Source organism: Myodes glareolus, chromosome 4, assembly GCF_982192425.1.
Source record: "Myodes glareolus chromosome 4, mMyoGla1.1, whole genome shotgun sequence".
Lineage (NCBI taxonomy): Eukaryota > Metazoa > Chordata > Mammalia > Rodentia > Cricetidae > Myodes > Myodes glareolus.
The window spans coordinates 68,949,882-68,976,184 of record NC_142029.1 but is presented as its reverse complement, the minus strand read 5'-3'; the positions used below and the strand labels follow the sequence as shown (position 1 = coordinate 68,976,184).

Sequence of the window (26,303 nt, the reverse complement as noted above, 5' to 3'; positions counted from 1 at the left end):
CAGAGGCAGGGGAATCTTTGAGAGTTGGAGGCCAGCTCATCGTTTCTTTCTGGACTCAGACATCTTTAACTAGATGTTTGTTTACTAAATTTATACCATGACATGAACACATTTTTCAATTAGATGTTTCCTATGCACCCCTCCATAACAATGGAGCTGAATAATTATGACAGAGTTTGTATACTCTCCAAAGCCAAAAATATTTATCTATCCTTTTACAGAAAATACTTGTAATACCCGGCCATGTATAGGCAATGGATAGCTGATTATGAGCTAGCTGTTTTAATGTGAGAATCATGATCTGTATTGGGCCATGCAGATTTCTTAACGAAGGTCCCCTTTTCTTTTGGGACTTATTTGAGGACTGATGATATGGGAATGGGCCTCCTGAAGACACACCCTGACCATCTGAAGTGCCCTAGCAATATTAGGGCCAGAATAACAGTAGTTTCTGATATTTTCTAATTGTTCTCTGGGTCCCAGTATTAATGATAGAGAACCCGAGGTTACGGGGAATCAAGAAAGGCGTCTAAGGTCGTATAAAGTGGTGGGACTTGAACATCTATATGGGATAAATACCCTTGTCCTCGAGACTCCTATGCGAGTCCTGCAGAGTCCTCCAGCCCCTCTTCCCTCCCAATGGCCTCTTTTCCACTCTCCCTCCCTCCCTCCCCTCTGTGATTTCTGGATCCATTGTCAGCCACCCTTTGCTCTTCTGATGGTAATTCTGTTTCTCTTGGAGCATTGATGCTCTTTCTCGGGCCACTACCCTCTCCTCCCAGCCCCAGTCTCTATTACTCTTCTTGGAGGGAGGGTTTTGAGAAGCACGTGAGTTCTTGTGCTCCTGCTCTGTCCGTGTCCCAGGCCTCAGTGGAAACTGCCACCCAGGTGGTCTTTGCCTTGAGAAGATAACTATTGCCCCCAATCAGCAGGGAGGGGGAGCAGAAAGGGCCCAGAGTGGCCTGAGAGGCAGCCTCTGGGCCGCCTGAGCAGGCATCTCTGACCTTTGTGGAGAGAGGGCGTTCTTAAAGGGACAGCAGACTCTTTTTCTTTCCTGGTGGCTGATGGCCAGTTCAGATGCCAGGGATCTGAAGAGGCCATTGTTCTGGTGCTGAGAGAAGGACCCAGGCTGCCTAGTCTCTTTCTTTTCCCATTTTCATCCGCGTGTTCCCCCTCTGCTGTGCAGCATGTCAAGTGTGGAAGGACGGTGAGCTGTCTTGGGTCACACTCTCTCCCCAGCTCTGCCCCGCCTCTTCCAAAGAAAGCCTTGTCTTCAGCACAGCCTGCAGTGGGCCCTCAGCTTCCCTCCCCCAGGGTGGTTGTTCCTGTGAGGGAAATACAAGTCTCTATAGACTCCTGCTTGTCCCCAATGTGCTGTTTCCTTGCCCCAGGTAGTGGGGTAGGGGAAGGACACAAGTGGCTTTTCTCCAGGTGTCTCACCAGTACCACCTGTGCGGAACACCTGAGACGCTTGTTAAATTACTACAGGTGCCGGGCTTCAGTTCTGAAACTTCTGGGCCCCCAGAATCTGAGTATCACTAGGCAAACCAAAGCTTGCCAATAACTGATCTGGCTAAATATTGGAATCACGTGGAGACCCAAGGGATCAGGCCCCTAAATCTGAGCCAGGTAACTGGTTGTGAATGGGTACCCTGGAACCAGTCCACAGGGATTTGACAGCTGACTCCACTGTTCCTCAGTCTCTGCCTCTGTGTTTTCAATTGTCAAAGGGGGATGAGATTGATATTTATGACGTTCTTCAGGGTTGGCACTGGGGTAGAGAGCATTGCTTGCATCTTGAGGTCACCATTTGTACAGCCTTCCTGTGGCTAACCAGGCTGCAGATGGGGAAGCTTTCCTTGCTTTGATAATTCTCATGCTGGGTCAGTCAGTCTCCTTTCAGTCAGTGTGGCTTGTTCTGGGGAGTGTGGGCCTACCATTTGGCCTCCCAGACTTCTAGTTGAGAGAAATCCCTCCTGGATGGCCACCTCTAGGCAATGTCAGCAACACTCGGAAGGGTGTCACAGGAAAGCCTTGAAAACCACATCTATAACGCTCTGTGACCTCTTCAGAGGGGATGGAAGGAAGGGAAAACAAGCTGCAGGCCAGAAATAGCTAGACATAAATACAAGGTATTATAATTACTGTCCACACCCAGCTCAGTCCCCAGAGTTAAATTTAACCCTCTGCACAGCTTTCCAAGCCCCAGAGAAGCGGGAAAGTAGGGGTGTCCTGAGGAGGAAGTAGCTTGTAACCAAGGCTTTCTATGAGGCCTCACTCTACAGGGCCTATGCAGATCCGGAATGGCGCTTTCTCTCAGCGTGCAGCCATTGTAGCTATTTCTGTTACAGCTTCTTGGTTTTGCTCAACCATTACTTTTCCGAACACGAGCCTGTCAGATTTCCCCCCACACTTGGCACCTAGCTCAAGGCTTCTTTTTTATCTTGTTCTCTATAATTTTATTTTACATCAGTTACTCAGTAGTTACATCTGTGCCGACACTTACGGACATGCAAGCCAGGGGAGGAGTTTGGAGACACAGACTTAGCCTAGACTTGTTTGGTTTTGCTTTGTGTTTTCTCCCACCAAGGTGTTCTGGGAAATCCTCAGGACTAGGAGAAGTTGTTGGTTAGATGAGAGATCTAATGCTTTTTGTGTAGTTAGGAGTGTGGACGGAGGATCCATAATCTGAAATCCTGGTTTCAAACGTTGGGCGTTGGCATGACAACACCGGTGAAAAATAGCTTGTCTGACTTCTGTGGTGGAGTACAGCCAGAAACAGGTGTACTGGAAACATCACATCAGGTTAACTGTAGGTTATGTGCACTCATTTAAAGGAAACAAAAAAGAACTGTGTATTTAGACTTGGGTCCTACCGCCAAAATACCTGCTCACAAAATCATTTGAAAATGACAAAACCCTGAAGTGAAAAGCGCTTCTGCCCCTCCAAGAGTTTTTGGTTTTGTTTTTCTTTTTTGTTAGGACTGGTGATTTTACCCAGGGCCTCGTGTGTGAGGCACAGTGCTCAGAGGCACTGCAACAGCCTTCACACATTTTGCACGAGGCGTACTTAAACTGCGCCTTATAGAGCTTGATATCGGGTTTGGTGAGTCAAATGCAGAACTGTTCAGAAGAAAACAAGTCAGCCCTCCGGAGCATGCCTCGTGGATATTTTCCATCCTGATTACAAATGTCAGCATGCAGAGACCCAGTAGTGGGCGGGGTTTGCTTGGCCTCCCTTCCCTCCCACTTGAACATATTTTATAAGACTTCCAGGAAGCTGCACAGGGCCATTTCTGTTCTTGGTGGGGGTTTAGCTACCACTGACTGCTCTGAGACCCTCTGTGATGGATAGAGCATCATTGATAGACAGTGTGTCCACCTGCTTTGGAGAGGGATGTTGTCCCTGCTGCTACCGTTTGTTAAGAATGTTCAGTTCTTTGGAGATTAACAGACCAGACAGCGTTATTGTTATTTCTTTCCTACTTCTATTGACTCCTCTTTGGAGGAAGCTTTGCAGAGAATAACTGCTTTGGGTAGGAATTGTATTGGGAGATCAAAAGGCTTTTCTGTGAGAGAGATTTGTGGATGTGTTTCTGACCCCTGATGATGCAGGGAGAACGCCAAGTCTTGGTCTAGAGCAGAAACATCTACAGGATAGGAGCAGGTAGAGCGTGTTAGTAGTTTTCAATACAGGAATTAGGAGGTCCAGTGCTCATTGCTGTTCTGTGGCCTCCTTAGGTGTCTGTTGGGCACTATCCAGCCACATGTGATATTAGGTGGCTTTGTGGACGTCATTTGGACCAAAATGAGGACTCGAAGCTTACTTTTGAACCAGGAGCCTCCACTGCTCCCTCCTCCTGCAGGGTTTGACTGCCTAAACTCTTGTGGCATTCCCATGTGTTCAGAGGAGAGGAATCGGGAGCCGGGCTCAGCAGCACTGGTTGGGTTGCTGTCAAGTCAGCTGTGGTCAGTGCGGCTGCCTTCGGTCTCCCGTTCCACGGCCACACAGCTCACATTTTAAGTGCTTATTCTTACTTGACAAGGTAAAATGTAAAGCTTGAATATGGAACTTTAGAGGAAAAGTGACCCGGGTGGGGTGAGTCAGCTCTTCTAGTCACATTAGTCCTTTCTTATAATAGAGAAACTGAGGCCCGGAGTAAGGGCAGGACACGGCACTCACATATTCACATTCTACAAGGGTGGTAGAAGTTGTCTTACAAAGTGAATGCTGGGTTGTGACACTTAGCCTAGGTCATCCTCAGTAGAGTCAAGTGAATACTGGGAAGCCTACCTTGGCACACTAAGCTGAGCATCCTAGGTGCCACCTTTAGGGAGAGTGACTGAGAAGACGAACAGCTACTGAAGCCGGTAGGAGTTCTCTCATCCAAAGCAGAAGTGGGATTGGGGTAGAGGAAGATGGAAGGAATGGACCTGTTGCTTAAGCCTTGGGCCTGTGCAGGAAGGACTCAAGGTCTGTTCTTGGGCACGTGTCAGCATCTTAACTGGGACACCCCGTGAGCAGCCGTCCCTGGTTAAGACCTTAATCTGGTATTAAGAAGAGGTCAGTTACCTCCACAAAGAGGTGATTTGGAGATGGGCTTAGTATTGCCTAATATCCTGAAGTGAGCAGAGCAGTGGGAGTCACAACGTGGTCACCTGCCTATTGCAAGGAATTGGGACTTTAGACCTTGCAAAGTGGGACCAAAAGCCTTTAGATTTGACCCTTTCCTTCTTCTAAGTTCTTCCTTCTTCCCTGTTTGTGACCACCCTACTGGCGAGGTCTCAGCTCATAGCTTCCCTGTATGAGAAACAACCTGCTTTAGGATGCTCCTTGTTACACGGAACGGTACCCTGCCCTTGAGCTCCCAACGCCACCTACCACCTTCCCTACTCCGTGTGTCTGCTATCAATTCTAAGTGCGCTGCAGCTCCTGGGCTCCACAAAGACGCATGCCTTCTTGAGCTTCCCACAGAATCATGACAAGATCTTTCATCTTAGCTGGGTGTTCTCCAGTCTCATTTTCCTTTTTTATCTCTAGGTATGGCCTAGAGCCTTTTCTGGTCCTTACACCAGGCATAGTGATAGGCACACAGGTGGGACCCTGTGCTTCCTCTCGGGGTTAGAGCACTTTAGTGCCTGTCACTTGATATCACTGAAGGACCACTTTCGACACAGGACAAAAGTATCTTCCCAATCATTTGCAGAGCATTTCTGAACCTCACTAAACTTAGCCACAGGCAAATTTAAAACCCAAAGGACCAAAGAAAATTGGATTGAAATAAAACCTGAAGGTCAGAGAACGGTAACACTAGGATTTGACCGTTTTAAATTTAAATCTTTAGACCTTGATGGTGACATCTCAGTGTACTTAATAAACACACAGAAGCACTCCGGACCTTGTTGACTCAATTTTCTCAGCTGCAAAATTGAAATAATAAGATTAAATGGAGTATAACCCGGTGTGCCTTTTATTAAGTTCCCAGACAAGGGCTGACCCATCACCTTCTCGTGTTAGCTCTTATTCTGTGGAAAATCATTTAAAAGGTAGGAAAATGTCATAGATTTTTAATTTTTTACTTCAAAATAGAGATTTGAAGAAATTTTATGCAACATTAGCAGATTAGGTTGGGACTGGTGAAACCTGAATTGCGTCACATTATGGTCCCTTTGTTGACCTTGGGGAAAACTGACGTCTGTTTCTTCTCCCCCAGCGTTCTGACTTCGCTGGAGTGGGAGGAGAAAACCCAGATGGTGGACTGGCTCCACACTCCCAGCTGGTTCTAATGGCGTGAATGGAAAGTACAGGTTTACACAGTCAGTGGATTTGACATTGATCCTGGCTGAAAACATAGAATTAATGCTTATGAATATCTAGAAAATATAAAGCAATTGTACAGGCACCATTAATTTTTGTTTGACTAAGGCTCTAAAAATATTGTGGTGAACGTTTGTACTCATGGTGAATCAGGATTTAACTGATATGTACGTGAAAGCCCCTACCATGCAATCTCTGTCCCCAGTGGGCTAGAATTAGGCAGGGATTCACTCCTCAGTAACTACTTTGGTATCCCTGGTCCTAGGGAGAGCTTCTATACCTCCCTATCTCTATGACAATGATGAAGTTTTTTCTGCAGATGGGCACCTGATTTAGTGGTGGTACTGATGTGTAGTAGAGCAAGCACTGTGATAAAACCACATGGACCCCCTTCATCCTTTGAGACGTTTCTTCCTTCATGTTTTTGTTATGTCGACACACTCATGTGAAGGATGCAGTATCAACAAGAGGCTCTGGCTACAGCTAGGTCAGAGTCGGTGAGTGTACTCGTTTGGAAACTTCCAGTTCAGCTCTCGGGGAATAGAGTCTGTGCTGAGCTCATGGAAGGCAGAGTGGAGACTTAATGGAAATTTGTTTCCTGCATTAGTAGTTATAAAACCTGGAATATTCTGAAGAGAGTACCAGATGCCAGAACAGCCAATGCCTTTGCGTCACAAAAGAACGAACTTAAGATCCATGAGGGCCAGTCAGCAGACAGAAACCATGCCAATACTTTCAACAGTGGAGCAGTTAGTGTTAAGAATCATTGATAAGTATTTTTTAAAGGCACAGAGAAAACTAAGTCACAGGACTGAAAGTCACAGATAGAGTGGGAACACCTGCCCCCTCCAGTTAGAAGAACACTATCTGAATAGCCTTGTGAGAGGGCCCTTGCCCAAGGCTTAGATTTCGAGTTCCTCCAAGCAGGTGTATGTGGTTCAGCCTCAATGTATGTAGCCGGTTCTTGAGATGCTGCAAGGAGTTTAATTAGGAGACTGCCCATTAGCTTCCTGACAGGGACGTTCTAATTATAGCATCGCTTCAGCGCCCTCTACTGGCAAGGCCTAATGCTATGTCTGCTTTCAAAGGAGAACTGCTTAGGGGAGCAGTTCCACCATCATAATGCAGAGCAAGGAAGGGTGAATTTAGAGCCAAGGGGCAGACATCTGATAACTGGCCAGAGTAGGAACGATGAGACAAATCTTCCAAGGTGTTTTGTGCTGTGGAATCCTACATCAAATTCCATCATCACGTGCCTTTTACTTGAGCAGGTATTTATGGAAGCAGCAAAGGATGGTGAGAAAACTGATTTGGGGGTGAAGCCAGACTTCTGCTACTCAACTGTCTGCCCAATCTGAAATAAAACTTTTATAATTTATACCAAATTTTGTCAAATTCGTGTCCTTGTCTCTAGCATTTGAAAGATTCTTCGTAAACATCAGGTCTTTCTTCTTCCACCTTTGGCCTACCCTACGGACTTCAGAACCCTCTTAGATGCCATCTGCATTTTACAGGTGTCCTTGTGATTGGGGTGATGAGATAAGATGATCAGGTTCGATTTTGCTCTGCCTCATCCCACAAAATCGGGTCCAATTAAAATGCCTGAGTGATCCTTCTGGCAAGTCTTCATTGTGATGCAAATAAGATTCATAGATATAATAAGACTCATCCTGTGATCACAGCCTCTCATTCGTGTCAACAACAATTAAGCATTGAGGTGAGCAGTATTCTGTGTGGACAGCAACCTTCTTTGCGTAAAACAGTTGAGCGTTGCTGAGTTTGGTGAGACTGTTAATTTGGGTCAAGAGGATTTGCAGACACACCTTTTTTTTTTTCTTTCTCTAGAGTGCAGTCTAGAATGCGCTTTCAGGACACCATAGGACCCTGTGAAACCTCATTTTCATTGGGAACTTGAAGCTGTTGTTTGCCCCTTCTCTGTGACGATTTAGTTCAGGAAAGGCTATCAACTTTACCACAGTTTCCTAAATTAATTTACAGAAGAGCAATTTGGGCACTTAGGTAGCGATAGCTTAGCTGTTGATGTGTGGAGACCATCACGCCTGTGGAAGTCTCTCTACAGCCAGGTGGTGACTCAGCGTGATTGACAGATGCCCTTAGTAAGCAACCTGGGTCTTGGGAGAGGTCAGCAGCTGCCTCTCTTCCTGGAGTGTGATGAGAAAGGGTGAGCCAGGGGAGGCAGGTTGGGTACACTCAGATAGATGCTCTGCTGTTCGGGTGTCATAAGTACAGCAAAGCCACGGGACCCCACCTTTTAGGTTCATCTGAAAAAAAAAATGGGGATTATGAGCACCTATCTTTGTTGCTGGTAGGATTGCATGAAATCATTTGCTTAGCATATTGCATTACACTTACCCCAAATGAGGAGCTCCTGTAAAGAAAGGAAAGCTTACATTCCGTAACACAGTAGAGCAGAGTCTTTGGATGGCTTTATATAAGTTTCTGAATGATGTCTATGCTGTTTCCTTCTTGGGCAGAGCAGTCAAAGAACATGTTGGTGATGTATTGTTTTTTAGTGACTGTATTAAGGACCAAGAGTCTGAAGTTTCACGTAATTGGCTTCATATAAGATGTAAAGGTGTGACTCAGCAAAACCTGCTTTGAGATTACACTTGCCTTATCCCTGACCTTTTAACTAGTGTTTTCAGTATAAACCGTAAACATGCTATGAGTTGGAGCCATAGAAGTGAAAGAGGAATCTGTGTATTTATGATAGAGATGGCAGAGTCCCTGAAAAGTCAGCACAGTGTGTTCAGAGTCATGTAGTAAGGAACTGGGGAAGGCAGAACAAGGGCGTGGTTATCTGACCCACCAACATCTTGCTTACTATCCCGATGGAGTTTTATTCTGTGAAAGTATTGACTAATCATCCACAGTACACTTATGAACTGGAGATAAAAGAAGGAAATAGCCTAGAACCTTCCTGGGAGGTAAAACCAGCAGAAAGGACCCAGGGTTTGCATTTGACTTATGAGTTCTATGTTTCAGGGACACAGTGGGAGATGCTCAAGAAGTATTAGTGCTCAGCATGAATTTAACGAGCAGGACACAGTGGCCCCAGTGGGTCATAGTGATTATCTACCTTCGGCATGTCTGCTGGGCACTGAGACGCATGGACAAGTGCCCTGTCATAGGAAGATCCAGATAGTAAGAATATAACTGTCAGCCCACTTTGTCTAAGGGACAAAGCATGAACATTAGGAAGACCCACACAGTATTCTCATGGGGTCTCTGAGTCAGAACCTCAAGGGATTCAAGTTTGGGATGTAGTTTTCATCATTCTCCAAGTATTACAAGCACGCCTAGGGTTTTGGGCAGTGCTGCTGTAGCTTGCATTTGAAATGTCCCCCCAAAGCCCACACAGTGAAGGAATGTTCAACCTGTGGTGCTTTGGGGGAGGTGGAGAGCCTTAGGGAGGTGAGGCCTTCCTGAAGGCGATTTCAGGACCTCAGTCACTCTCTCTGTCTTTGCTTCCTTCCGCCCATGAGATAAGCAGGTTTCTTCCTCCTCACACTTTGCCTTGATAACACCAGTGACCATGAATTAAATCTCCTTCAACAGAGCCAAAGAAACCCTCTCCCTTCTGAAGGTGGTCACCTCAGGTATTTGCAGCAATGGAACACTAACCCAGGTAGCTGATGGTCATAGGTGTGGTAGTTTGAATGCAATTAGCCCCTATAAGTTCAGTGGGTTGGCACTATTTGAAAGGTGTGGCCTTGTTGAACTGGGTGTGGCCTTGTTGAAGGAAGTATGTCCCTGTGGGGGCGGGCTTTGAAGTCTCTTTTGCTTAAGTTTCACTCATTGTCACAGTCCACTTCCTGTTGCTTTCTGATCAAGATGTAGCCAGCACCATGTCTGCCTGCATGCCACTGTGCTTCCTACCATGATGCTAATGGACTGAACCTCTGAACTGTAAGTCGCCACCCTAATTAAATGTTCTCCTTTAGAGCGTTGCTGTGGTCATGGTGTCTCTTCACAGCAATAGAAACCTTCACCAAGATATGAGGTCTGAGTCAGGTGACCTGGATTCAGTCTCTGCATTGCTTACTTGTCTTGTACTGTGACAGAAACTGGAGCATGAAGCAACTTAAGTGTGGCCGGGCTTGCTCTGGCCCACAGTTTGAGGTGATGCAGTTCTTTGTGGCAGGGAGAGCATGGTGGGCAGTTCCACGGCAGTGGGAGCACATGACGGCCTGGTCACATTTGGTGAACCAGGAAGCAAAGACCTCAAGCCAGATGTGGAGCCAGCCTCTAACTTTCAACCCTGTGGACCTATGTCTGACAGTGAGGCCCCTTCCCTAGAAGGTTCTCTGCTCTTCCAGAGCTGGAAATCAAGCTTTCACACCCACGAGCCCGTGAAGGCCATAGGAGACAGCAGGCTCCTTCTTGCCTTCACCTTTTCTACGACTCAGTGTCTTCATCTGTTAGGTGGGCTGCAAAGCCTATTCATACGGCTGTCTGGGGAACCGAATGACTTCATGTGAACGTGCGCTTTGCCAGCGATGAGTGGTTTGAAAGGCATTTGCTAGCACAGTGACTGAGTAGGATGGCGGGCAGACGTCCTCCTGGGGTGCGTGTGAGGGCTGCGTCTCAGTGAATGGATGAAGAGACTGTAGTTTAGAGAGGCGCAGCTTAGGATATGAAAACTCAGACGACCCCACTTTGTCATGAGGGCAAGTGCTTAGTGTGGGTTTTACTCTTGTGTGAGAGCCTCACCCGCTCAAGAGGCTAGCATGGCTTTCTCTTACCTCACACGTCTGGGAGGTCCTGTCCTGAACAGGTCCTCGGCCATTTTCTTGTGCAGATTCTGGTCTCCCTGTTCCCAGGTCTCAGGCAGGGAGAGCAGCTGTCATCCTGTGAACGACGCAAACCTCTATTTGGAGCTCGGCACCTGTGTTTTTCTTTGGCGTCACCTCCTTGATACAAGTTGACCTAATAGACAACACCTGGGAGCTAATCGGTGACAGCGAAGGGAAACAGAGGCTCCCGGGTGCATCATCTCGGGTTTAGTCAGATTTGGGGATGAAGAGGAAATAACGCCTGCAGCCCCAGTAGCTCTGCCCTCCAAGCTGGCATGAATAATTGAGAGCTGGCAAGCTGACTGCACCAAAGAGTTGCATTATGTAAACCGGCAGGCGGCGTGTGTGTGTGTGTGTGTGTGTGTGTGTGTGTGTGTTCCTGCTTGAGAGGGTGTGTGTCTGCTGCCTGTGCGCCTGCGTGCCCGAGCTTAGAACAGCTGTCTGTGAGGGAGTCAGAGAGGGAGGGAGGGAAGAAAAGAGAGAGAGAGAGAAAGAGAGAGAGAAAACGCAAAGGGACTTTTGTATCGCTGCATGGCCACGCCAAATAACAGCCACTGAGGGAGGTGGGGGGGGTAGAAAATAAAAAGGGGGCCATGCTTAAAATTCCAGAGCAGTAGGAAACAGCAGAGCAGGGGAACGTCCCCAGCCTATGTAAGCTGTGTCCCCTGTCCCCTCCCCAGTAGACACAGGGCTTTTGGACGGGCATGGAGGTGAGTGCCCTCCAACCTCCTCAGGGCCCCTGCTCCCTGCCCCCACCCCTACTGCCCAATGCATGAATGAATGGGTTTTCTGCACTGCTCTCTGCTGCGTTCCTAATGGCTTCCAGGTTAGTGCCACCTCGTGCTGACGCTCGTGTGTGTCTGTCAGTCTATCTTTGTTTCCTTGTGGGAATTTTGGGAAGTGGGCGGTTATGTCCTGGAGTAGGGTGGGGGCTCTGGGGGCTCTGGGGGCTCTGGAGCATGGACCTGCCTGTCTGGATGCTTTCTCCAAGTGAGGCGCTGTCTGCTCAGGGCTGCCAAGAGCCCAGACCTTCTGAGGCAGAGTAAATCTGGAGTCCATGTTGTTTGCTTCTGTTCTCTGTTTGGGATGGAGAAAGCAGCCAGTGTGACATCATGCTGCAGGGATGCCACATTCCTTCGCCTCCCAGCCTTGCCTCCTCTCTTCCATCCTCCCCATCTCTCTCTCACCAGGAGCACTACCTGGGCTGACCTGGGTGGTTCAGTACTGAGAGGCAGCTCTGGGGTAAACTGGAATTGATGGGGTCCCCTTTGCCAGCGAGACTTAAGAACAGCACTGTGACGTGAGCTAGGTGGTCAGGAGATGGAATTAATGGTGCGTCATGGAGGTAGCCAGGAGCTGCTGGGGGAGGCTGGCCAGACCATGTGCTCCTGGTTCCCACCCACTGACTTCCTGTGGGTAGGAGGTGACAAAGAGGGGTGACCAGGGAGATAGGGACAGATGATGCTTATTCCAAAGGGAGAGGACCAAGCACCATAAGGATCTGGTCAACAGAAGGAAAGGACGCCAGAGAAGCAGGCAGCTTGTGGCTGGGGAGTAAAGGAGTTTGCTGCTTCTGTGACTTAGTTGGTACTTGGTTCAGAGATTTGCCATATGTTTTGAGGAAACAGACATGGAGTGTCTGCATCTTCATTCTTCACCTCCCCGCATTGTTTGTTATTGGCTTGCTTTAGAGAAGTGAGGGTGTATAGGGGGGTGAGGGACTCAGTCATCTCCCTCTGGCCTCAGCCATGAGTTCAGCAGGGTCTGGGGGAAGGAATCTCTGTTCCTCTGTTCCTTTGCTAGCAGACTTTTCTGAGCCTTGCCTGTCCTGCATCTCCTGACTGCTGATTTTGAATGGTGGGTAGCAGTCCCCAGCTTAGTGAAGTCTGGGATCCACAGGAGAAAAGCTGGCCTAGAGACAGAGAAAGCGATGTTTTGTGGAGCTGCCTGGGGCAGGAGAGTGACAGAGCCAAGGCCATGCATAGAAAGTAACACCCGAAGACCTTGTCAGTGGGCGATGAGCCGAGAATCTGCTGCTGGTGTGGTTAATGTGGTAGACACTGAGCGACTGGAAACTTGATACCAAGTGAGGACAGAGCGAAGGGTAGGAACTTTTGTCGTCTTCCCCTCTTCCCTACCCTTCTGGCCTGAAACACTTCTGCTGCCACAGAGAGCAAGCAGGTAGCAGCTCTTCTCGATGTTGGCTTGTATTCCTGTTGAGCACAGGTTCCTTGCCTGGGGACACAGGCAAAACAGACCCATAGAAAAGATCTTTACAAGTTGTGCAGTGTCAGAGCAGGCTGGTAAACTCCTTCTGTAAATATTTAGGCTTTGCGGGCCCCATGGTCGCTATCAGAGGTAGCCGAGTCTTTCTTAGACAGTGAGAGTCCTTCTGAGTAAAGGAACATGGGTGTGTTCACAATAAAACATTTCTCTGGACCCCTGAAAGCTTAACATGCTGCAAAGTCTTTTTGAATTGTTTGTTAAAAAAAAAACTATTTAAAAGTATATAATCTCTGAACTCATCCATGTAAGAATTTAAGGTCCATGGTTTTGCATCTAGCTTAGAGATATAGCCCTATCAGCGGTTGAGAGTGAGAACTGGGTGACGTCATCTTCACACCGGAACTCAGGACCGGCCCAGTGAGGGGAAGTGGTGAGTGGGTGTGCTCCTTGTAGGGACGCACATCAGTATGTGACACGTGTAGACACCCCTACCCTCATCAAGGATGAGGAAAAAGCAAGAGCCCGGAGGCCCAAAAGAGAAAATGACTAATTCTAGATTTCCCTGGTTCAGAAGATGGCTCTAAAAATAGGTTTGCGCTCTGATTTCTAAAGTACATGGGGGGTGATCATTGCTCTCTATTCTGAGTCTGTTGGACCACTTCTGCACTGTTATAGCCACTCCTGGGCTCACCAGTATATTGGGGCTCTGATCAATCAGATTCAGCCAGGGGCTGGCTGAGGGCTTCGTGGTCATGTGCTGTAAGGGGTCAGCATGTGTAGAGAGGCATCAGAGCTGTGTGAAAATACCACTTAGAAAAGAAGTTAGGATTATACTATGGTTCCTAGGGTAGAACTTTGGGAGGAAGCCACGGGAAATCGTTTGAGCTTTATCTGAGTTATTCAAAGGGGAAATGATTTGCCAGACGATGGCTTTCATCTCTTGTCTTGTTGGAGTGCCATGTGAACCAGAGATTGCCACTTGGAGATTCAGCACAGGAAGGAGGTGCCCTGCTTCCGACATGCTGGGTCCTGGGTTTGGTCCCCAGCACCACATATGCAAAACAGCACATAAGCAAAATTTGTATGATATGTTGTTGGAGAGAGAGATGGTGGTTTTCAGTTCCTGAGGATAGATTTGAGGAAGTAAATAGCACTTTAATGAAGGCAGTAAAGCGTGAAGAAATTACATCCTAGGATCTGACCTCAAGTTTGGGAAAGCTGTAAAGAAAAGAAAGTGGTATTAATTGTACTGTGTTTTTAAAAATACTGGGTGTGGTGGACATCTTCAAGTTCTTAGCACTCAGAAAGCAGAGGCAATTGGGTTATCATGAGTTTGAGGCTGGCCTGGTCTGTACAGTGAGTACGTAGCCAAGGCTACATAGTGGCGCTCTGTCTCAAGCAAACAAAACATTGACAAACAAACAAACAAATACTTCTTGGCAGTAGGGAGGAAGCCTGGGGTTTTGTTCTTTGAATGTATTTTAAATTGGGCAGATGAACTCTCCCTCTAAAAGTCCTCATTATTCTAAATGTCTATGGTTTTACATTAGAATTTTATATAAAATAAAATATGTATGTGTACGTGTGTGTGTGCGTGCGTGTGTGTGTGGGGCATGAGAGACTAGAGGACGATTTTGAAAGACTTCCTCTATCATCTACCACCTCATTTTTTTTTTTTTTGAGAGAGAGGTTCTTTCACAAAACCAGAAGTTCGCCCTTTTAAGCTGACCAGCAAACTCCAGGGTTCCATGTGGCCAGCCTCCAATAATGAGGTTCCAGACATGTGCATCTCCATTTAGCCTTTCACGTGTAGCTCAGCTCTTACTTTCTTGCTCTCTCACCCATTGGGCCATCTCTCCCCTTGGCATCATTTGGTTTTGTCACTGACAGAAAATAAATGAGAGCTGGGCTTGAATTTGAGGGTTCCGTCGAGGATGAATAGATATCTATACCAACGGGGTGAGAGCAATGCCACGGTATGCTGTCCTCTGTCTGTCCACCCGCTGGTGCAACTGTCCATGGTGGGGCTTTCGTCTGCCTCAGTCCTGTGGGAATCTCCCCTGCAGATGTGGTCCTAATCAGAGGCGGAGAGAGCAGTGATGCCAAGCTGACTGTGGACTCAGATTGCCTGCACCTTGTTTCTGCGTGCTTTGCCCAATTTAGACCTGAGCCCTTCTGTCCCAGGGATGCTGAGGCTCCCACTGCTTTGCAATGTGTTCCTTCCCACCCTCCTCTCACATCTCTGTGTGGGTGAGCAGAATGCACACTCATTTTTCCTCCAACAGTTAAAGCTGAAGCTCAGAGTCGAGGAGTTTGCCATGACATCATACACGGGGAAGGGCCTGAGTCAGAAAGGCCACTTTTCTGATGGACAGTTCCATGGTCCTTCCGTTTGGCTGGACATCACCAACATATGGTGATGAGAGATGTTTTGATTAAATCCAAGTAGTTCCTGTTATACGATGTTAGCTAATTGCATGGCGATCTTGTCCTCCAGATTGGAAATCCTTAGTCAGAGATGGTATTCCTCAGGTCAAGACATGATCTGATAGGGAACATGTTTTCACTGATGGATGGGACAGGATGGGATGGTTGAACGGATGTATGTTTGCGTGCGTGCAGAGTCCAGAGGACAACATGTGTCCTCCGGTGTCACCCTCAAGGATGCCATCTTTCACGGGCCTGGAATTCACCCATTAGGTTAGCCTAGCCTGCCATCTAGCTTTAGGGATCTTCTTGCTCTGCCTCCGCTGGGGGAAAATCAAAATCTGATCCTTAGGCCTGGGAGAAAAGCACTTTATTGGCATGCCCTATCCTCCCCTCACCTGTCCCCTGAGCCACATTTATTTTGCTGAGGCTGGGGGAGGGGCCCTTGATGAGCAGCCTCAGAAGGAACTGGAAATTCTATTCAGTTGAACTCCTCCTTTCCTTATTTGACTAGCTGGCGGTCTTCCGGTGGACTGGAAATCTTTTCCAAGGGGCTTCCTGGGATAGCTTAGCACCCGCATTTTACAAGGTCCCGTACTCCCGAGCCTTGAAGATTCTGAAATGGTTTGGGTAGAGTTATACTTAGATTTGGCAGACACTGCTAGAGCCAAGTTTAAAAAGTATTATTAAGTCCCTACTCCGTGCCCAGTGTCTTGTTTGATGTGTGGATACAAAGAACCACGACCTAGTCCCTTGCCCAGGGGGTCCTGGAAGTGAATTGGTGTTACAATGTTAGAGGTGCTTAGAAAGTCCTTGCTTGCTGATGCTAACTAAGTGAAATTAGCTTTATTAAAAAAAAATGCAGGGGGGTGGGGAAGGGAGGGAGAGAAAGAAAAAAAAATCATTGATATTGTCCCTTTAAGAGACAGCCTACCTGCCTGCATAGGCCTATGAATAATTGGTTATTGAAACTTGCAGGCAGAGGTCCCCAGCACCCTGAAGGCAGAGTTCCTGTACTGAGTGGAGCTGTTACCAAGGCCCCTTTTAAACTAGGCTGTTAGAGACCATACAGCCAGTTCAGCAGAACTGTACCCCAGTCCCTCAGTACTTGCTCTGTTGAGAACGCTCTCAGGGGGTGAGACTGTAACCAGCAGGTTCTGTCTGTGATTTCCATATCTTCTGCTTCGTTTTTCTGTCTCTGCTCTATGGAGTTAGGGAGTCGTATAGTGACTATATGCTCTCTTGCACCTCTGCCACAAGGATGGCGCAGGATTTAAGAACAAGATCCAGTTTCCTCACTGGGAATTTGCATTAAACTTTAAACCCCTTTTCACTCCATGGGCAATTACAGGAACCCCTCTACATTTGGGATGCCCTGTCCAGGTTTATTCCTTTTAAGGTTCTCCTTCAGGTAAGGCAGCTCATAACCTTTTAACAGCCAAGGAACACAGGTTCCCAGAAAGATTTCTCAGGGGCACCAAAGAAAGAGCTCAGAATGTTAAACCCAGATACTCTGATGTCTAGACAAAATGACAAGGCCAGCCAGGAGTTTGGAAGTGATGTCATATTTCAGTTTTTTATCGATTAAGAAGTCAGAATAAAGACTGAGAGCCGGAGTTATAAAGAAGGCAGACTTGGCCAACTTCACAAAGGTATGTCTAAGAGTGTGCTTGTGTCTAAGAGTGTACTTGAATGGATAGCGCTGCAGTCAGTTAGTGCATGCCTGTGATCCCAGCGTGTGGCACTTGTTCCCGTGGAGGCATTGGGGAACGTCTCTAGAGACAGGACCCCACCCCCAACGGTATTCATTATGGTGCTAAACAGTGAAGCACAGAAGCATGACCAGGAAACTGAAATGAGCGATGGGGTGAGGATTCTGAGGAGACATAACACTTTAATTTTGATGCAGTGGTGGGAAAAGAGCCAATGTATGAAACTTCAGAAGGACACAGAGGTCAAGTAAGGACCGCCAGGCAGAGGTGAACATGGGTTCGAGGAGAAGAATGGCCCAGGGAGGCTGGAAAAACACACAGGAATAAATGATATAAGATGAAGTAGGGAAGCCATCTTGATGCTTTCTGGGTAGTTGGTCATTAAGTATTTGCTGTGGAGGCTTTAAGTCTTTCTCTGAAGAAAGTGGACAAGGCAGTAGTGTGGATTGGGTGTAGCCTGTGACTGTGTGTTCTGTGGCCTGGCCTCTAGCTGCTTCTGTAGCATGCTCAGTGGTACTCGTGGTGACCCTAATTTGTTTCCTTTTTAACTATCCACGAAGATATCAGCAGCCCTGGCTTCTCCTGTGCCCTGGAAGGACCCAAACAAACATATTTTGTTTTTACGGAAGAGGGGGAAAGTGGGTCAGCTTGCTTTGGCATTTCAGGCATGGAGCCCCGGTTCCATTGCAGGCTCTGGTCTCCATGGAAATGAAAAATAGCGTTTGTCATGTCTGTTCCTGGTTTGAATTCCAAACTCTGGGCTCAACAAGCTGCAGGAAGGCCAGGCAGTAGGGAGTAGGGTAGATGGAGGCTCCAACCATTGTAAAGAAGGGTCCTTCTCATTGGCTTGAGCAGGAAAAGACCTTGTCCTGACCAGCCCTCTCTCTCTCCATCACTTCTCTGGACCATGAATGCCAACGTCAGGGCAACTCAAGTTGTGCTTTTCTCTCTTTGGCCCAAGACTTTCCATGGACTGTGCCCTTGTGACAATTGTTCAGTTAATTCATCAGCAGCTAAAGCCATCGATCGCTAAGACTTGGCCAGCAAGTATGTACCCAGCGGGGATAGGGCTAGATGATCTGATAGTCACCTGGCAGTAGGTGTTTAATGGCCTGTGTTACCTTTTAATTACTTCATGAGATTTTTTTCTTGGAAAACGATTTTAAACATTCTTTGTCTTACTTTTTTGGGGGGTTGTCTGCATGTATCTGTTTGTGTGCACGGGTATACGTGTATGGTGTGCAGAGGTCAATATCAGATGTTTTCCTTCTTTGAGATAAGGTCTCTCACGGAACCAAGAATGTCCTCATTTGACTAGATTGCTGGCCAGCCAGCCCAAGGGACCTTCTTTCTGCCTTCCCAGGGCTGGAATTACAGGAACACATTGCTGTATCCAGTTTGTGGGTGCTGGAGGTGGAACCTAGGGTCCTTATGGCTTTGTGGTGAGCTCTTTACCAATGGAATCATCTCCCCAGCCCTGGATTAGAATCGGCAAAGAGGAACCAGTAAGTGAAGCCTGTTGACCACTGGAAGAACCCTGAATTATTGACACCCAACCCACCAAGGTGTCATCAAGTCATTCTGAAAGGGTGGAGGGAACAGGCTGTGTCTTTCAGTCCCTATCTCTTGAAGCAGTTAGAGAAACCCATTAGGTGCCAGGAGGAGCCAGGCTTTGTGTCCTAGAGGGTCAAGTGTGCCTCCTGTAGGCTACCTGTCTCTATTGCTCAGCTACCGCAGGTGGTCACAGCTGCCCCACCTGATATAATCGGGCATTCCTTCCTGGAGGGAACTGGCTCCAGGGTGGAATCCTGCCAGGATGAGACTTCAGGTTATAGGTATCTAGAAAACAGGTTCCATCTATGACCACAGGGAACTCTTTGCATGAAAGACAACAGTACATTTTCCATCCTTCCAGCTTCAACCCTATCCAGCATCCTAAAAGCGCATGTTGGTGCTAAGTTCCTGAGATGTGTCTTTGTGTTCATGGGGGAAGACTGATTTTTAAAAATAGTGATTGATTCCTCTTAAGGAACGAGATGTCAGGGGAACTAAGGACCCTGCTGGGGTTTGTGATTTATGATATTTGATCTCGTCTATGAAATCCTAGTGGTGGGTCTGCCCTTCCCACCTACTGTGCCATGGTATTCAGTGGGTGCAGACATTAGATTCAGAAACTGCTAATGGATAAGCAAGAACACAAGGAAGGGGAGACTAACCATCATCAGTAGTCCTCCATAGACTCTGAATTTGGAACTGGTGTAGGCGGCCAGGTTTACTGATGGAGGCATTTGCAAGCAGCATGTAAATTCTCTGCAGAGTGTTCCATACACACACCTGTGGCCTTCCTGTCTCAGACACATGACCACATGCTATGAGGGCGACTGATTCGCATGGATATTTGCAGTGGGGTTAGGGAGAACTAAGAAGGACTGTTGATGAAACTTCAGGCTCAGCATTGAGACGTGTCATCTGTGGATCAGTACAAGAATCAGCTTTTCCCGATGCTGTGAGTGGCAGGGAAGCGTGAGGGACCTGAGGGTGCTAGTGGTAATTATCAGGGGACCAAAAGCTGCAGAGGGTGTCCCATCAGGTCCCATTGGTTCCCATTCTCCTCTACCACATTCTCCTGCCTGCGCTCCGTCAGTTCTGCTGCTACTCTCAATGCTAGCAGGTCACACCATGAGTTCAGTGAGTCCACCTACCTGTGACCTTAGAAAGAAGGCTCTGTGGCCAAGGAAATACAGGGATCTCAAGTATTTTCTCATTCCTTGAAAGTTGTTCCTTGGGCATAGTGATGCTATAGCTTCAGAATGGTACTTATCTTCGATGTGGATTCTGAAAACGATGCCCAGAAAATTAACGAGAGATGGTATGAGGACAAGACTAGAGTTCTGTGCTTTTAGGAATCACACTCTGTGTTGCCGACACCCTTCCCCTACCATACACGGGTAGGAGTCCAGCAGCGTTCATGTCTTTTACACTTAACAGACCCCAACGAGAGATTGAGGAAAGAGGCCAAGGGAGTTTAATACCCGTTTTGGTGGCTCAGCTGTTTCTAAGGACTGGTTGTGCAGCAGGCCCTGTACAAAGTTGCTTCAAATGAGAAAAAATGAGACTCAAGAGCCAAGGTCACATAGAAAGCAAATGACTAAGGGGGCCTTCAAGCTGGACTTGGCTCTCATGGCACACTGGCAGTTTTCCTTATCCTCCTGCTTTGAGATACAATGCCCAGGTTTCAAATTTAGTGCTCCCCTGATGGCAGTGCCCTGGAATATATCACAGAGTCATTCTTAAAAGTTACCCGTGCTCCTTGTTGGTGAGAGGATGGTAGCCAGGCACTCTGCCATTAAGGGGACCTTAGGGCTGGGTTTGGGAATCTGATGGAGAACGAGATAGGGCTGTGCTGCTGGTGGGACCACAGGATCACAAGGACAGTGGCAGCAATCCAAAAAGATGAAGGGACAGGGCGTCCAGAGTGGCAGGTATATATTTTGCAATATCTGGAGCAGAAACAATCTTTGATAAAGGCAAACACATAAACTCGAATAAAGAACACCAGCTGACCATTGTGCTTGGCTTGGAGTTCTGAAAAAAAAAATGCACGGGTGGCTGATCAGGGAGCTGGCATGCTGACAAGGTCTGCCTGTGCCCGCAGGACCTCATTAGGAATAGGGATGGAGCATGCGAGCCAGAAAAAGTGGTGCCACTGCCAGGGTGTGTGAGGTGCAGGTGGGAGAACCTGTAAAGAAAGTCACATTGTAGAAAGAGAACCTTTGTTCTCCTCCTGTATTTCCCGATTGCTCAAGGACAGCAGCCACGGGAGCACAGGGAATAGGCCCTGACCACACACAGCATGAGACGCTGTGGTCAGGCTTGAGGACGGACTTTCTGTCACAAGGTAACTGGGACAGGGGTGGAATAGTCTTTGTTGCCTGTCTTACACATAGGAGAGGTGGGGAATGAGTGAGCATCTTCCTGGGTTAGGGACAGCCAGTAGGGTCTTAGTGGACCTGTTTGTTCTCTGGGAGATGTGATGATTACAGGACTCCCATGAGCGTTAGTTCAAAACCGTTTCCTGCGCAGCTTCTTGTACTCCCCTGCGTTCCATGTTATTCAAGACTCTTACTCTCTTCATGCTGATTTCTGTTTTGTTCTTTCTGCTCTGCCGTGACTTCCATGCCTTTACCCGGAGAACCCCAATACATTTTCTGAACCCAGTTCTTCAAGGAAAGCTTTTTACTTTCCTTTTTTCTTTTTTCCCCTTTTCCCCTTCCTCCCTCCCTCTCTCCCCCAACTCTGCTTTCTTGGATCACAACACCTGTAGCCTATATTCCATTGAGAAGAGGTCATCTCTAACTCCGCCTCGCTATAAATGTCCTAAGCACAAAGAACTTTCCTTATTCGCCTGTGTGATCTTGAATGTTTAACATTGTACCCAGTGGCCCATAAATATCTGCGCACTATAGTGTTACACACACAGTCACAACCCCTCGGCCAGGCACTTATTCTGCTGTTTCTCAGGGTTCTTAAAGGCCAAAGGTTACAGGACTCTTCCTGAATTCAGGTTAGTGGTCCTGTCTTTTGACCCAATACTGGTCTTCCTCCATACGGTAAGGTCCTTTGAGTCCATCCCCAAGTATAATGTCAATTCTATGACGACAGCTGGCAGAATCGGGTTATGGGCACACAATGGAGTTGGGAAGGTGGATTACTGTATAGAATGATGGAGTTGGGAAGGTGGACTGCTGTATAGAATGCACAGGAATTGGCTTTATTTGCTTAGCAGCAATAGGTTTAGCAGTGTAGCCATGACTCTGCTATGGTTACAGGGTTTTCTTCTTGTATAGAGAAGGACTGGAGTGGAGGCCAAGCATAGAAGGGTCAACGACCTCTTATTGTTCTCAGTGTTTCTCAGGGACCAGTTAAATCATAGCTAACGTTATTGGACGAGTCAAGACAAGGCACACTGAGAACCTGAGGTAGAACCCCAGGACAGGAAAGGAAGGATGGGGTAGTGAGCCTATGAAAACAGAGCGAAAGGTGATGCTTCTGAGCTGTAACGGTTTCTTTGGAGAGAGGTCAGGAATGGGCAGAGGTCTGGGAAGAAGACGGCCAGATATTTGGGAGCTGAGGCACTCAGGAGGCATCTGGAAGAAATATTCCCTAGGCACAATATTGATGGGCCGCATTAGCAAGTGTATGTAGGTCTGGTGGCCGAGGAGACTCACCCAGTGACAGGTTGAAGTCAGAGAGTAGTGACCACAGAGGTGAAGAACACATTGGGAAAAGAGCTAAATTCTGGTTTGGGTACCATGAGAAGATGCAAGAGATCAGAGAGATGACTCCGTGGGCAAAGGTGCTTGCTGCCAAGCCTGACGGCCTGAGTTCAATCCCTGGGACCCTCGTGGCGGAAGGAGAGAATTAGCTCCCTGAAGCTGTCCTCTAATCTCCACACGTGCAGTGTGGCGCGTGCACATACATGTAGTAGAGCTCGTACATAGAGGTCAGAGTACAACTTGCAGGGGTTCAGTTCTCTCCGTCCACCCTGTGGATCCTGGGGGTTATACTTGGATCATCTGCTTGGGAGCAAGAGTTGTGCCGTTTCCCCTACTCCGTTCATGTTATTTATTGTGCCCTGTATCTGCATCCAGTGTTTTATACCTTTGACTTTGTTAGTTTTGCCTCCGGCAGCCCCTTATGAGCAAGCACTCATGGTCTAGAATCAGACTATATGAAAATGGCCTTTTTTTCAGGAAGATGGGAAAGGTCTTTTGTGTTTGTGATAGACAGGTGTTCCTCCTCTTCCTCCTCCTCCACTTATTTTTTGGGTAGGAAGATCACTCCTGAATACTTGGACATAGGCCGGAGTTGTCCCAAGATAAAGGAGGTTTTCTTGGATGGGTGAGCACCTGGGTCTCTTCCCCAAGCTCTCTCAGAGGACCGGGGTGTCTGCTTCCATCAGACGCGTGGCTCAGCTTCTTGATATGAAAAAAGGAAACCAACTTCCTTTCCCCAGGGCTCACGGAATCAAATGGTTTTAGAGAGTCAGGAAAAAGGATGGAGTTGCAAGGGGGAGAGAATTTGGACCGCCTCCTCCGAGAGGCATCTGGGGCCTCTTCAAGTCATTGGCAGAGAAGATTTTAACTGAACTCTGTGTGTTCAGATGAAGCAAAGCCTTGGGCCTTGTGGCTACATTTGTTTTTCCCCTTTTCCCTGATCTTGCTCTAAGTTTTTCTCCTAAGATTCACAATGATCCTTCCCCTACTTTCGCCCCTCCCCAGCGATACCGGTTGGGCGTATAGACTTTCTCTCCTATATTGAGTTTGTCCAGGAGGCAGAGCATGGTAATCCCTGCAAATGTCTCCAGGGGGGCATTTGAGGTTACAGCCAGCTCTTCATGCAAATGTCACTGTCCTGCATCCTGCGCTCTGCTTCCTGAGGCCGGGCCAGAAGGTGATTTTCCTGAGATGGTTGCCTGGCTTATCCAGCCTAGCTGCCGAGCAGGTGGCCAGGATCCCGTCCCCTCCTGACACCTTGCTCTGTGGCCGTTGCCATCTCACAGGCCGCAGTCCGTTCCTTCCCCCTCCCCTTCCCCTTTCGTCCATCTCTTCCCTTTCTCTCTCCTTTCAAAACAAGGCCAAATGAATTCAAGGTTTTCCTCTCCCTTTCCTTCTTTATCTCTTCCACTCTCTTGAAAACACAAGCCGAGTTTCCATTCTTCTTATTAGCAGATGCTATGCCGAGGTATGACTGGGCTTGGTGCCGTGGGAAGTGCAAGAAACTTATTAGAGATGAATGTGGGGTGGGGGCTGGAGGATAAGACCTTGCCCCAGTGGGACAGCAGCATAACTCGATCGATTGAATACCAGATGCATGACTTCCATCTGAAGCGAATTCCGAGTCTCTGCTTTGATCACTTACTTCTGCCTGCCAGGCATTTGTCTTCCCTTTTAAACTTAAGGATAGTGGCACTTGTCATTATTAGCTTGCTCGAATGTCTTTAGACACATGGTATGCGGGCCGGTGAGAAGGCTCAGTAGATAAAAGTGCTCACTGCCAGTCAAGTAAGTGGCCTGTGTTCATTCCCCAGGACCCACATTGTTCTTGGAGGGGGATAGACTCCAACAGGTTGTTCTCAGACCTCTGCAGGCATGCTGTGGCACATGCCCACATGCCCACATGCACACGCACGTGCACGCACACACATGCGTGCACACACATGCAAAATAAAATAACGTAATAGTTTTAAAAAGGCATGTCTATGAAAGAATATATATGTGAATGCTTTGAAAAGTGACATCATTATGAACGAAAGGGTTGACACATGGTGTTTGTAAAATGAGGTGGTGATATTGAGTGATCGCCAATGATTCTTTCAGGGCTTAAATTATTTTTCCTAATAGCTTTCTGCCTATCACAAGTAGGAAAAGCTCAAACTGGATTGGATGGGGGAGATTGCGGATGGGTGGGTAAATATTTGAATATCTACCTGCTGGTTTCTAGTCTTATTTCCCTTTTTACACTGGCACTACTGCCCCCTGCTGGCCAATAGCAGCATTACAGTACAGCGAGTCCCTAGTTGGGTCCTCTGATTTTCCCAGCCCATTGCCTGGGTCCTTTGCATGGGTCTCTCTGGTCTGCTGTCACTGACAGCTTTTCTTTCTCCCTCCACCCTCTCACCTCATTCCCTGTCTCTCTTTGCTCCTGCAGCACTGCCAGTAACTCCAACCGCAGCACGCCGGCCTGCTCCCCCATCCTCCGGAAGAGGTCCCGCTCGCCAACGCCACAGAACCAGGACGGAGACACCATGGTGGAGAAGGGCTCAGATCACTCCTCGGACAAGTCCCCCATCCACCCCGGAGCAGGGCGTGCAACGCAGTTGCTCTTCACAATCTGGTCGAAGTGGTGGCAAAAATTCCAAGGTGAGCAGACTATGCTGGAGCCCCAGTGGCCCTTGTTAGCTAGCTGCAGGAAGAAGGTACTGACTGGGCACTCACGTGCTTGAACAGCCCCAGGGTCTATGCACTCAGGTCAGGTCAGAGCCATCAGGGGAGATCCTAATTGAATAGATTCCTGTCTAAGCAGCACTCAGGGTGAGTCCTGAGCCACATGCCCCTCCTCTCCCCAACTTTCCATCTCTCTGTAGGATCTAAGAAACGTCATGACCCTTGAGATAAGGAGGGGGGGTTCCGGGGATCAGGAGAGGTCACCTGCTTAATCCTTTAAATTTGATCCCTTGAACTGGTAAAGGGACATTATTTGGGACAACTGTATTGCCAGAAAGAAAGGCTTCAGGGAACCTTCCAGAGTGTTAGTTTTAACCTCCTCCTTGGCTGTCACCCTGCCTTACCTACATACCCACCTACTCATCTTGCAGAAGGGACAGTCCCAGGGCCTTTCCTCCCTGTCCCTGTACACCCGAACACCCAGGCTCCTGGTCCAAGACTTAGCACAGAGGCCTCACGTGGTTGTGGTTCCCCAGCCTTCTCCTTCCATTCCCAGGCCTCTGGCAATCAAGAGGTACCTCTGTCCAGGGGCTCCTAAACCACCAGACTCACAGGGCACAAGGAAGGGGACCCCCTCCCCGGGAGGCTTGGGAGCTGGTTTCCCCACTTGAATTTGTCTTCTGATTTCTTGTTCTTCCTCTTCTCCCCACTGTTTCCCAAATACGTCTTCTGCATGCATGGTCTTTAGTCTCACAAGCGCCTCTCAAAAGTAAGCCATCTTTGTCTCCGTCTTTTCCTCTTCCCCTCTAGTATTGGATTGTCTGTAGTGCTCAGCTCAGCTCAGCCCCCCTCCCTCCACCCCTGCCAGTTCTGCCCATATGTCCTGCTTGGTCCCTTTCCCAGAAGGGCCGATCCCACTGTGCCCCACCCCCATCCCTTGGCAATCTGGCTTGGAAGTCACTGAGGGTTCACTCCCACTGCATCTAATGTCAGAGAACAGAGCCTGATGACCCCCCCCCCCCCAACCCCCGTGTCTGCTTGCTTCTCAAACACCATCACTAGTGGGAATGTGTTTCCCTTCGAGCGTGGCACTTCCTAAAAGCAGAGTCCTGCAGGGGGTAGGTAGTTCCTTTCCTGTGGGTATGGTGCCTCTGGTCAGTCATACTGTTGTTTTTTTGTGGCCCCTTGATGGGTAAGTCTGGCTTCTGGCAGAAGTGACGAGAGACTGATGGGAAGGACCCCTGACAGAGGGTCAGTGTTGGCTCTGCCAGCACCTCCCGGAGTCTGCCCAGTTTGTCTTTCCCTCCACCGTGAGAGCTACTTGGCCAGGGAACCCCTCACCATTTCCTTGCCTGTG

The 26,303-nt window shown here is 48.1% G+C and overlaps 1 protein-coding gene across 1 annotated transcript in view; it reads left to right on the top strand.

The window, feature by feature from the left end:
* The window catches only part of Gramd1b (GRAM domain containing 1B), a 161,020-nt gene that overhangs the window by 98,530 nt on the left and 36,187 nt on the right, over window positions 1–26,303 (top strand). Inside the window, 3 exon segments of the mRNA XM_087905533.1 lie at window positions 24,711–24,846; window positions 24,848–24,922; window positions 25,695–25,715. Coding sequence (XP_087761659.1) covers window positions 24,711–24,846; window positions 24,848–24,922; window positions 25,695–25,715 — 232 coding nt within the window.